General features: G+C 44.3%; 1 protein-coding gene across 1 annotated transcript; it reads left to right on the top strand.

The window, feature by feature from the left end:
• The first annotated feature begins 521 nt into the window (after positions 1-521).
• Positions 522-10,372, top strand: LOC145404666 (uncharacterized). Its single transcript, XM_080276211.1, has 5 exons — positions 522-885; positions 5,781-5,888; positions 7,412-7,642; positions 8,736-8,881; positions 10,181-10,372. Exons 1-5 carry the CDS (start codon positions 522-524, stop codon positions 10,370-10,372), a joined length of 1,041 nt encoding a protein of 346 aa, XP_080132337.1.
• The last annotated feature ends 3,213 nt before the right edge of the window (positions 10,373-13,585 follow it).

Below are 13,585 nucleotides of genomic sequence, written 5' to 3'. Positions count from 1 at the left end.
CTGTTATCATCACATACTTTAGATACTACAATAAGAGAGATTTGTCTGCATTTTCGGGCTCATAGTTTTAACACACTGGCTGTGGTTGGTCCATTTGGGATTTTTATTTAGGCTAACACCAAGCAGTATTGTTTGGTGGAGAGAAATTCTAACAATGAAAGGCTTTAAAAAGTATCTCTAGTACGTTCACTGCTATTGCTCCACCTGAAATTTTTATGTACACTAATACCAGACGATTTTGTCCAATCCAGAGTAAGTCTAGCAATCAAAAGCTTCAAAGCCTATCGTTAGTAACCCTTTAGCTGCTATTGTTACTCCTGAAATTTTATGAAGGCTAACACTGGAGGATATTGTCCAGTCGAGAGAAATCTTAGCATTCAAATAAGGCCCTTGGCTGCATCCCAGCGATTTTCGTGAGCAAGTTTAGCGATGTTTGTGAACTGGGAGATACTGGCAACTCCGGAGCGAGTGGGAAGAATCCTCAGTGCAGTAGGGAACAGCATGCGTTGGGGGTGTGCAGGATGGTTACCGCGCTGCGACGTCGGCGTGGTGCTCTCTTTTATTTATTTGCGTTTTTGTCACTCTTGATATTCGGTTTCCTCACCTCAAGTTCGAAAAATCTTAAACTCATCAGCCTGGGGGACATGGCGTATCCTTGGCAAATGATTAAATACGACGAATACGACTGTGGTTGCCCAAGGTTAGGTGGACCAATCCCAGCCTCACAGAATGAGTCTTTGTGCAGTGATTGGTCCAGCAGCAGAGGCCCAGGTCAGAGGGTGGTGTCATACAGTGTTTACGGCGACATGAACCATCCTCAGATATTCAAGCAGTATTTCGCAACCATAGAAGACAGAATCAAGGATGTTCAAAAACTGTATAAAGGTCAGTAAAATTAACGTATTCCTCATTTCTGTACCATGTGACTGTCTTAGGCTTGTATTCTTGTCGGATAATAAGGCTTCGTAGCACCTTTACCTAGCCAGCTTATTTTTGTACGTAATGGTAATTATACAGTTTATAGTGCAGAATAAATAAATAAATAAACGAGAATAAAGTATGATATGCGAAATAAATCCGTAAGCACTAAGTGCTAGAAAGCCTCAGAAGCTACGAGAATACAGCCCAAAAACAGTTACAACAACAGCAAACGCTAGTCTTTTGTTTCTCGAGAGCTCCACTTCTTCCCAAAATCATTAACTAGCACGAGAAACACATGCAACCATACAGTGAGAAGAAATTGACCACTCGTACTCAGTACAAATGGAACTTTATCTGCAGGAATGGCAGATTGGCAGATGGAAGTTCAGGGACTATATTTTATCAACACACGACATAGAAAAGACATCTCGTACTACTCACAGATGGATCTGTATGAGTGTGTGTGTGTGTGTGTGTGTGTGTGTGTGTGTGTGTGTGTGTGTGTGTGTGTGTACACATACTCTTTATCGTTCTATAATCGTAAGTTTGCCTGTATGTCTGTCTCTCTGTTGTGCGAACTTTGTGCAGAGCATCACGCAAGAACAGTATCGGTAAGAGATATCAACTATCTCCAAAGCAAATATTGTAAAGGAACCTTTGGAGTATGCTTGAGGCAAAGAAAAAAAAAAAATCTCGTTTTACCTTCTTAATAGGAGACTTCAGCGCTGCTACAAGTAAATATCCATGGTCCCCTCGACTGATCGCTGACGGTCGATTGGGATGGAGTGGGAGGCTACCATGTGCGCTGAAAGGATGAGGATAAGGATGTCAATGTGTAGGAGGAGTTAAGACAGTAAAATGAATTTCAAAAGCAAAAGTTGTATCCCAAGAATAATCTCTCTCTCTCTATATATATATGTGTGTGTGTGTGTGTGTGTGTGTGTGTGTGTGTGTGTGTGTGTGTGTGTGTGTGTGTGTGTATGCGTGTGTGTGTGTGTTTCGGAATAAATTGTGCCAAACTTCAAGGGATTATTCTTGGGCCAAATCTGGGTAATAAAAGTGGTATCAACATGGGTGCAGTTCTCAGCATCTACGGGACTACCTTGTGAACTTATAGGTAATTTTCCAGCATAAGGTCGTCAGTAATCGTAGCTTGGTAACGGTTAAGAACTGGACCCATGTTGATACAGCATTTATCACTTAACACAACAATACCATGAAGTGCGTCACTCTCCTGAGACCCACTCATTTCTCTCTCTCTCTCTCTCTGTATGTATGATATATATATATATATATATATATATATATATATATATATATATATATATATATATATATATACCGTATATATAAACCACCTTTGTGGTTGGTTTCTTTGATCTGAGTCAAAATGTTGGACGTTCGCTTAAATGAAGTATAAATTTTCAAGCAATGAAACCGTCGTATTTTAAGGTACCCTGAAATTTCGGAACACCTCTACATAGGTGGTTAATTTTGTATATTACACCCTCCGTACCCTCTCATTGTTATTGACGCAAACTTTATCAATACCGAAGTGACAAACGGCATATAAAAGAATGTCAAGGTTTTATATGATTAATAATTCACCATGAGGTGCTTCCACGCCTCCTGTCACGCCTACAATGCTGCCCAAAGTCGAACAACATATGGGTGGTCGATAGTCACAGAATAAATAAAAGATAAATAAATAAATAAAGATAAAAAGAAGCATGTTCTGACGTTAGCTGAAATAAAATTGGAAAATATTACATTGCAGGTATAAGGTTAATTGCCTCAGCCAGAGAGCGTATATATTGTTTAACTGATCCTTGCAGTCACTGGACGATATTATTCACCCTGGGAGACACTGATTGAAGGGTTTGATACAGCCTTCATTAACAGTTTCTGCAGAAGAGGTCATTCTCTTAGTTTAATAATACTAACTGGCGGTTGCAAGAATAAACTTATCTAATAAGTCATTGTGTTTGAAGGATTGATTACCCTTTTAAATATATCGTCTGTAGGTAAATACAAAGGTAGTAGGCAACAAAGCAAAGTAAACAGCAGCGGAACAATTATCGATCCTTTATTAAAAGGTAGATTATAAGAAAATTATCTGTCTGTGAGTCTACGAGAAGAACAGTAAACAGGATGGGTGACAGGGCAGTGCATCTCGCGGTGTTTTCGGCGCCAAAGTAAAAAGCCGAGTCATGGCGGGGTGTCAGGTGGTGGAGTGTTCCCGTCATTATGGGGCGGGTGTCAAACGGTGTGGGGATGGGAGGCTGCTGGTGTGGCCTTTTCAATAAATGCCTTTTAACCCCTTCAGCATGACGATATTCTCTGAATAGAGAAGCGTCATTATGAATGACAGTAAGTCAGATGAGGAATCAGTAATACATATCTTGGGCTCAGAAATCAAACCATGTCATATCGCATTATGATCATTTTTACTAACCAACCATAAAGCAGAAATGGTTAGTAAAACTATCTAATCTGTCCAGTTAGAAAAGTCTGTCCAGAGCTGAGTAAAATCGTCTGGAAATAGAACAGTAATACAAAGAAATGGCTTGATCAGAACGAAGGGGCCAAATGGAGTCATGCCTTTCTCGAATTACCGTATTCCACTTTTATGCTATGGATTACCAGATCTTTGGCGGACGCTTTATCCTCTCACAGTACATTTACAGTAGAGGAGTTTGGAAGGGTGTGTGAAAGGAGGAAATTGAAAGTAAATGAGAATAAGAGTAAAGTGATGAAGTGTACGAGGTTGGTAGATGGTAGGGGGATGAATATAGTTTTGAATGGCGAGTTGGTTGAGGAGGTAGAGTGTTTTAAATATCTAGGGTCACATGTTGCTGTGGATGGAAGAATAGATGCAGAAGTGAAGTTTAGAATAAATGAAGTAGGAAAGGTGCTGGGAGGAATGAAAAAAGTGTATAGATGTCGTTCGCTTAGAATGGATGTAAAGAGAAGGCTGTATGAGGGTGTTGTGGTACCGACTGCGTTATATGGGGCTGAAACATGGAATATAGGTGTAGCAGAGAGGAAAAGTTTGAATGTAATGGAGGTGAGGTGTTTGAGGAGTATGTGTGGAGTGACGCGTATGGATCGAGTGCGGAATGATGAAGTGCGAAGGAGAACCGGAGTTGTTCGGGAGATGGTTGGTAGAGTTGAGCAGAGGGTGTTGCGATGGTTTGGGCATATGGAGAGAATGGATAATGAGCGATTGGTGAAAAAGATAACTAGATCTGATGTGAGAGGTGTAAGGTTGAGAGGAAGACCACGAATAGGTTGGATGGACAGTGTGAAGAGAGCGCTGGATGCGAGAGGGATGTCTGTTGAGCAAGGAAGAGTGGCTGTGCGTGACAGAAATAAATGGAGAGAAATTGTGAATGAATAAGTGATGACGCAGCCCTGAGGGGATATTCTCCCGCATTTGGTCTGATCAGCTTGTCAGGTCAGGTGCGGGTAAGGAGATGGGTCTGTTATGATGTGGCAGGGGTAAACCAGTTCTGCTGTCAGGCCCTGCTGCGGATGTCACTGATTGCATTGCGCAGTTGACCCTTGTGCGGTGTGGTGCGGTGAGGATCTGTCCGTTCTCCCCTGTGGGGCTAAGATGCGAGAATGGATGAGTAAATGGGGAGTGTGTCGTCCTGTCTCGGCTACCTCCCTTTCCTTGGGGGAAGCAGCCTAGGTATATAGATAGATAGATAGACATTTACAGTCAACAGTTATTTTACACCTTCTCTTAACCGTGTCAGATCCAATAGTGGTCTTACTAAGTTAATTATATTAACGTGCGCTTTTTCCGTGCTTCTGTTGATTCATACATCGTTTCTAGTGTAGTTCCCTTTTTCATGGTTTGGACAACTGTTATTCTGTCTAACACCAGACGATTCTATTCTGCTAAGAATAAGTCACAAGACCCTGAGAGTGATGATATTCATCACTGACTGTCGTGGTTGGAAGAAATATAGTATTTTGTTAATTTCAGATAATGTTGGGCAGTTATTGTATTCCTCTGAGGGTGGTTCATTTGAGCCTAAGAATGTTAAAGCTTGTATTTATATGCAGAATGGCTCCTAGTTATTAACATTATCTGTGTTCATATGTACAGGTTTAGTAGCACAACGTAATTATTAAGCATCTGCTGTGGTTATAGTATTATTACACCCACTCACACGGTAGAACAACGGGGTTTAATTGACCTGGCGCCCAGGCGCCTGTGTGCATGTGTGTGTCCGTGTCTCTGTGCCTGTCTGTCACTGGCTGATAAAACTGAGATAACTTTCATTCGATTTTAACCAAACTTGGTAGAAGTGCTAAAGGTCAGCCAAAGGGTTGTTGTGTTGTCTTTATGAGCTTTGGTTAAAAGGCAGAGTCATATGGTATGATGTTTTGAAACAGTTTCCTTCCATTTTAGACCAAATTGGGAGGAAGGATTAGAAGTAAGCCAAGGTTGGGGCGATTTCGATTTTGAAAATAACCAGTCAGAGGGCAGGGTCTATGATTCGACTCTGTAGCTCAGATGTTATTCGATTTTTACCAGACTTGGTGGAAGTGTTAAGGGTAAGGCAAAGACGAAGTAAAATTAGATTTTAAAAATACTGACCGAACATGACAGTCATATGTTCGGCCTTCAGATCAGTTACTGTAGGGTGCGGGTGTTGCAGTGTGTGAGTGATCCTTCTCTGCACATAAGCCAACAGGCAGAGGTTGTGTACACTACCTGATGGCGCTGTAGCCAGTGTTGGTATTGATGAGCAAAATGGGTATTTATCATCATCATCATCATCGTATAATCAGCATCATATTTTTATCATTTTGGTCATTATTATTATTATTATTATTATTTGCAGGTTGGATAGTACGCCTGTACCACAACACGTCTCTGTTAAACAGCGATGGCCGTGCTTTCCTCTGTCAGCTGTATTGCCGCTACCCTCACTTCGACCCTTGCCAGATCAGCCACATCTTCTTCACCCCCACCACCCACCACATCACCCACACCTCCACCACACCCACCCCTTGGCACCCCCACCTCAACTCACCAGCAGAAGACAAGAGGGATGCTGAATATAAGAACATATCACATAACAGAAGGGATGACGAATATGTGGACAAGAACGCAACGCAAGGTGGTAGAGATGACGACCGTATGGATACAGAGTTCAAAGGGACCGAAAAGAATTATGAAAATTTTATAGGAGCTATGCTAAGAAAATCACGGCCGTCACAGCGAATATCAGGTAATTAAGGCACTACACCAACAATTACACATTCATGATACTAAATTAAAGTTAACTGCATTACATTTACCACCTTCCTGTCTGTGACCCAAAGCCTCATCTTGTAAATATCTTCATCTTCTGTCCACATTCAACATGGCACCTTCCGCATGCTTATTTTTTCCACTTCGCGCACCTAACAACAAACCATTAGCTAACGAGTAGACAGTGGTTAGCCCTTGGTTTGGTTTGATTTAAAGATGTGCAGACTTCATATAAACCATGAATGTATACCAGAGTATTTGTGGACTTGGGCGAAGATTACAGTAACGCTGGGATACACTTTTGTTGTAAGCCTTAGATAATATACATGTAAAATATTGTAAGGGTAATATATGAACATAATGTAAAATCACTGTGGTAGGATACACTGGATGTTGGTACAGAGGCCGTCTTGGCTGTAATTCGCTTGACCAAGCTTTCGTGACACGACTCTGTACCGTAGATGACGATATTGAAGTTTGCTGAGACATATCCACTGCCTCATGGATTCTGGGTCTTCTAAATTATGCTCTGTAATCAGTTTATAGTAAGTGCTCTTTCTCCTTCATCTAGTGAGCTACTTGCGAGTCCACGAAAGTTTCAGTAATATTCCTTTTCTTTTTTATAATCATCAACATAGCAAGAATAGCTGCATCTTCGTTAGTTAGCGTTTATCTCATACACTGTTTTATTTCTATACTCCTGCCTGCATCATTCGTCTCTCAACTCGCCCGGCGATGTTCACTTAATTTTTTCTTGGCTGGACAAAACGACTCGCGTGACAACTTTGAAAGAATTTCATTGCTCTTGCTATTACACGAAAATGTATCCGTGTGACCACGGCTTTAGCGGCTCCTTCTCGTGATGCTGAAGTTCTTTATTAAAATGAATTTAAAACCCATTATACTGTATCCAAAACCTCACCATCAGGGGACAAGACATCAGAGTTCTATGCAAAAACTTATTCTACTGTCATCATCATCACCGTCTATGATGAATCCACTGCAGTTATGATGTTCCACCTAATCCCAGCAAATCACCAAGTATCATTTCTCTCTGCCTCAACCTCTCACTTAATCTCTGTGTTCCGACTCAGTTACCCTGGCTGTCCATCTGTTATCCCTTCTACGAAGGACATGACCTGTCCACTTGCGCTGATGCTTTTAGGGTGCAGTGGTTATATCGTCTATCTTATGATGCTGCCTCCAAACTATCGACAGATGGCAAGAGTGGTGGTGGGGGACGAAGAAGCTATGGGACAGCGTTGGTGGGTAAGATGTGGCGGTTTCTTCCCATGGGTGACCCTCTGGTGACGGAGTTCCTGGTGCGTGATGTTGACTCCGCCATCTTGCCGCGGGAGGTTGCCGCTGTAAACCAGTGGCTACACAACTCCACAGCGCTGCTACACATCATGCGTGACCACCCCAGCCACAATGGACGCATACTGGCAGGTGACTTCAACATGGATTCCGTTTATATTTACCTTTTGTAATCATACACTGTCTTACCATGCGTACGAGTAGGTTCTGTCACCTGATGACAACTGTCCATACATCGCCATTTCGAGCCGTTTCCCTGTTCAGTACTCTAGCCCGGGGATATCCATTAAAAGAACCTCAGCCCATATCCTCCTTGGTTTGCCTCTTGGCCCACTTCCTATCTGAATAATCTTTTAATGGCCACAACAAACTCATTTTTGCAGGTAGGGCTTTATGAATTCCAAAAATTCTGTCATGCCCAGCATGAGTAATCACTATATGACCATAAAGGGGCCACATTAGCAGGGGATGTATTCAAATAATTGCTTCATAACTACCCCAGATAATCCTTACTGTACTGTACGTAATATGGCAGCTCCACCGCCCTCCTTGATATCACGCACAGCAATTCCAGCCACAACAGTCGGAAGTTGGCACGAGTGTTTCAACATCCTTCACCCTTCAGTTGACATAGCATGTAGCTAATAATATCTGTCTTTTGACAGATTGTTATAAATATTAGTAGAAGATTAGAGAATGCAGTGTGCTAAGCCACATTATTTTTTGCCCCTTTTTTTCCCACCCTCCTCGTGGATTTAATCCCGCATAGGCCACATGCAGGTGAAGTACCTTAAATTAATAGACGCCGTGGTACTGCCAGATGTCCACAAATGAAGAAGTTCCGGGAAGCTCACTGCAGTACAATGTGCACACATTAAATAATCCGGTACTTAAAACAGGGGAACCAGTGGGGGGGTCAATTGTTTGACTAGATGAACCGTGTCCCTTCCGTTCCTCTCTAGCTACGCCACTGACTGAACCACTAGGCATTTTTTTTTTTTTTTTTTGCTATATAATTACCTCCTAGCACACTAAATTTCCCTGAATACAGAAAACCATTTGGCTTGCCACTCGGTGTGGTCTTTGCATCAAGTGAATGGATGGTTGGCCAGCTTCAGCCAGACCTTAACAGTATTTTCAATATTTCGTTGTAATGTACCTATACACCCGAGAACGTAGTTACAGTATACGAGTATATGAGTAAACTTGTTATGCATATACACAGGTATGTGGGGCGGGTCTCGAACTCGCAATGGCGCCAAGTTAACCTCGCTTCTGGCGGCTATGGCCAGGTGGCCGCCCCGTAACCTGTGGGACTATGATCAGATGTTGTTGCAGCGGGAGGTGTGGCCGGAGGTCCTCGACTCTGTGGTGGGTGCTGTATATTACACATCCTATATGTATATACTGCAATACACCCGTGTGTTTTTAGTGACATTGTATCCAGGGATTTATACCCAGCAAAGATCTGTTGCTAGTAAATCAAAATTTCTTAGCTTGTGTTAATAACAGTGTCATCACCAGATGTTCCTCGACCAGTATAAGCCTCCAACTACCACCTGAACACTACACACCTGATCTTTGTTCGGTATGAGACCCTGACTGCAGTTTTTTTTTTTCTGTTGGGGTGTAGGATTAGAGGATGAATAGAAACCGTGGTTCTCGAGTGTACATTTACAGACATCATAATTGTTTCACTTCACAACGGTACGTAACAAAACATTGAGCAATGACATTGAGCAGAGTGATGCGATCCTCAAAGTCCAACTTTTTTCTTTTAATATTTTGTAAGGTTCACAATTGTTCCACACACACACACAAAAAAAAAAGAGGAGTGATATCATTTTCCGCAACTATACTATAACAGTTAAATTTTTGCTGACGCCTCCGAGCCGGTTGTGGGGATGGAAGGCATTACATAAAATAATTTATGTGATAGCAACGTGGAACATACAGCAAACGAATATGAGCACTAATATTACTGTCTGACGTTGAAGGGGGAATACGAAGGAGACCGTCGGCGAGCTTTTGCTTGTGATAATACAAATGTAGACATACGGCAAATCTTGTTTCACTTCGTTACGATTTACGATAAATACTGAGACGCTGAGTCATGACTTTCGAAACCCAGTGATGTGATCTTCGAGATTCAACTAACTTTTCTGAATGTCATGTAAGAGTTTCTTAATTGTTCGAGTAAGAAGTGTAATGCTGCAGTGTCTGCAAGTGAATGTAGTGTAGCAGCCGTCTTGCACCCCATTTGGTTAAACAGTTGAAGGACTGACGCCTATCTGGTGGGTGTCTCTGAAATGTATGCATAGAGAGAAATACTGAAATGTGTGCAGACAGTTAGTCCTGTGTAGTGGAGCCAGAATTCCGGGGGCTTGAATGATATAAGAATGAGTGTCTGGCCCATTTCAATGGCATGCTGTTGATAGTTCCCCTACTTTTACTATTTTCTCTTTCCTTGTGCCTGAATTTTATTTTATCCATCCTTAAAGGGTGGGGTGAAGAGGTTAGGATGATTATAATGATGGTGATGATGTATAAATCAACTTGTGCCCTGTATATGAAGGCCTTTTAAAATTTCTGCATTGCTATGCAGTGATCCAAATATTAGTTTTCCCGCAAGTACTTTACAAGTAATATTTTATTTGTCTGTTGCTACAGCTGGCGCACGATAGTTATTTCTGCGCCAACCCTCACTTCCAGTCACACCACCGCGCTGCGCCTTTCCCCACCCGTCGCCAGGGCCGCTACTTTGTGGGGTGGGGGCCGCTGAGGGACCACGAGTTGACAGGCATCATCGTCTGTCCCCCACAATGCCGCCCCCACCGACACCAGGACTGGACACTGTGCTAGCATCAATCACCATCACCAGCACAAGACCTGGACACTATGCCAGCATCAATCACCATCAGTAACACCAGGATCGGACACTGTGCAGCATCAATCACCATCACCAGCACAGGAGTGGACACTGTGCTAGCGTTGGTCACCATCAGCACCATGGCCAGCATTCTCGTTAACTTAGGAGGCTTTCTTGCTCCGTTTTATTTATTTATCCTGAAGGTTACACCTCAGTATGCTCTTTTATGATGTTCATATCCTTTTGATACCAACACAGGTTGCCTAAATAGAAACATATAAACCATTATTAATGTGCCATATGGAGAATTAAGTTAGTAAGGAAAAAATGCTATAATGTTCCCTAAACTAACAAGACTACGGGACAAGGACATTTACTAAACTCTGGACCGTTTTCTCAACGGTTCAGGAGGGATTCTAGCACCTCTTACCAGTTTCTTTTGCATATTACACCTCGGTATTACTTAAAAGTACTGCTTATATCTAATAGATATTGACGTGATCTATTTTGCATAAGTAGCATAGACGAGAATATTGTCATTTGCACACACACACACACACACACACACACACACACACACACACACACACACAGCTCTAAGGAAGAGCTGATATGGAGCCTCTGAAACCGACAAGAATATGACTGGAAATAGAACACTTACAAAGGAACAGGGCATAAAAACTAAGCAGTACACCTTGACACATCTATTGTCTCAGTTCAATTCCCTTTCATTATACATACAAAGATACACTGAATATGGATGGGGTAAAGCGACAGGTTAATTAATACTACTGTAGCATAACATATCACATGGGAACGGTGTTTACACCCGAATCAATACACGAGAGAATATCACATAGCCGTGGTGACACTATTCAAACACTTGGTCTCTCTGAACTGTATGTGGTAGGATGGTCTCTTTGGCCACACACTAGGATATTACTCTGGTTCTGGGGTGCTTAGACATATACACAGTACTCTGGATAAACTGGAGTAGAGACCTTTATGGGTAGTGTTTCTGTCTCATTGTTTTATAATCACTAGCAGTCACTTTCACTGTTAAAAGTCTTTAGCACGACACTGGGATCTGGGAGCGTCGTCACTGTGCTGCTGAGGCCTGCGTGTAACTGAGGTGAAGCCTGGGAGTGGGAGGGAGCCCTTCTGGGAAGACCTCCTACAGGATGCATGGGACAGCTCTTGGGGGCGTTGCGGCCCGGGCGCGTGTCTGGTCTGGGGTGCAGGGAGGCCCTTTCCTGCTCAGGCCTCGACTTGGTAAGGGGCCCTCGGGACTGGGGTCGAACAGTGTCAGGAGTCTGGCCTGCCACTTCTTGCTCCTGGCGGAGGGCTGACGGCAAGTGGGGTAAGAGCGGTCCCGCCATGGGGTCCACAGGCTGGCCCTGGGCGGCCTAGGACTGTGGTCGCCTCTAGTTTGGGTCACCGTCAGGGGTTGGCTGCAGCACCTCGCTGCGGGGCATCCATCAGGATCTGGCATCATCCAGGGGCAGGCTGTAGGGTGCAATCCCTGCCTTCGGCGACAGGACCTCGCCACCACTCCTGGAACAGCAGCACCTCCGGGGAATCACACCTGGAGGGAGAGAGAGAAGGGCGTCCCACGCAGCCGAGGGGTGGGGAGTGGGCCACGCAAGGGACCTTCCCCTCCAGGAGAACCCTCGGGACTGTGGATGAAGGGCGTACAGTGACCGTTGTCGCGGTTCCACAGCCCCTTGGGGTATCAGCAAAAGGATGTACAGTGGCCGTTCCTTCCCCAGCATGTACATTTGCCGTCTCCGTGGGGCTGCTCCCAAAGGAGGAAGAGGCAGATGAGGGACATACAGTGGCCGTTCCCTCCCCGGCACATACAGTGGCTGTCGCCATGGCTCTGCCTGCCCAACGGGAAGTAGCTGAGGGATGTACAGTGGCCATTCCCTCCCTGGTACATACAGTGGCCATTACTGCGGGGCTACTACTGTAGGAAGAGGAGGAGGAGGAGAAGGAGGTGGAGGAGGGATGTACAGTGGCCTTTCCCTCCCCAACGCGTACAGTGGCCGTCGTCGCAGTTCTACTCCTGCCTTTGCCTGTCGGTGTGCGCTCAATAGCTGCCACACCTAGGCAGGCTCCAGATGTGGCTGCAGCAGAAGGACATACAGTGGCTGTTCCTTCCCCGACGCGTACAGTGGCCGTCATCGCGGGGCTGCAGAGGGAAACAGCTGAGGGACGTATAGTGGCCGTTCCCTGCCCGATACATACAGTGGCCATTACCGCGGTGCTGCCTGGGACTGTATCTGGAGCAGTCCCACCCCGATCCTGGCGAGGGCTGCTCTGGCTGAGGAGTAGTCTCGTTTCCCTGTGATGTTGTGGTTGAGCAGGTTGAGGGGAAGTGGGACATATGGCCGGGGTGTACCTGGGCCTGTTTCGCTCTCGAGCCGGGCAACTGTCATCCGGCCCACCGTGGTGTCCTCCTGGGGTAGGGGTGGGGCAGCGGCTCCGTAGCGGGGTGGGGGGTCTGGCTGCGGGAGTGCGCATTTCACTTAAAATTAAGGAACTGGATGTATACTGTCCTACGTGGCCCACTGAATATACTGAACTGTGTTGTCTGTGTATATTGCACTTCACTTGCCTGACATAGCCGTGGAACATTACCTGTGACACTGTGTGGTTATAACCTCATATCGGAAAGGTGTACCTCCGTGGAAAGGTCAGACTTGCTGAGCTAGGTAGAAAGCCTTTTGTTGTAAAACACTATTTTCCTTCACTGTAACTCCCCTGTTTTGATCATAGGACGGTGTGTGTATTTGTTTCTTGATAATATATAAGTGTGCCTTTGACCCGTGGTGTTTGTGTTTTCCTTCCTTGCTGATACTGACCCGGTCGGGAATAAAGAACCCAGAACCGCACCGTGTCTGGAACCAAGAAGTCGGGAACCAGAATATACGCTGCATAACATTATGTAATTTTATCTCAGTTTGTGTGCTAAAGCATTTATACTGTTATATAATGTAAGACAACTCTGGATATTTTAATTGGATGTCTCCGAGTTGGCAACTGTTGCCTTCTCGAGGGCAGAGAATGTAGATCATTCTAGTGCAAATGGAGCTAAGTGTAACTGTATGGAAAAAAAGAAAAAAAAAAAGAGCGAACTTAACCCAGTGTTTATTTACAACGCCTGAGCTGATCTCGTTGTTGCACACCGAAAGACTGACTATAAG

The sequence above is a fragment of the Coenobita brevimanus genome, chromosome 7 (genome assembly GCF_032717465.1).
Source record: "Coenobita brevimanus isolate Jiangsu-jjx chromosome 7, ASM3271746v2, whole genome shotgun sequence".
Lineage (NCBI taxonomy): Eukaryota > Metazoa > Arthropoda > Malacostraca > Decapoda > Coenobitidae > Coenobita > Coenobita brevimanus.
This window is presented reverse-complemented; position numbering and strand designations above follow the sequence as displayed.

Excerpts from the sequence above, each read along its gene's own strand:
- LOC145404666 (XM_080276211.1), top strand. The coding sequence starts at position 522 with ATGGTTACCGCGCTGCGACGTCGGCGTGGTGCTCTCTTTTATTTATTT. Across the intron at positions 7,643-8,735 it reads CAATGGACGCATACTGGCAG|GTATGTGGGGCGGGTCTCGA; the intron begins GTGACTTCAACA and ends GCATATACACAG. Across the intron at positions 8,882-10,180 it reads CGGAGGTCCTCGACTCTGTG|CTGGCGCACGATAGTTATTT; the intron begins GTGGGTGCTGTA and ends CTGTTGCTACAG.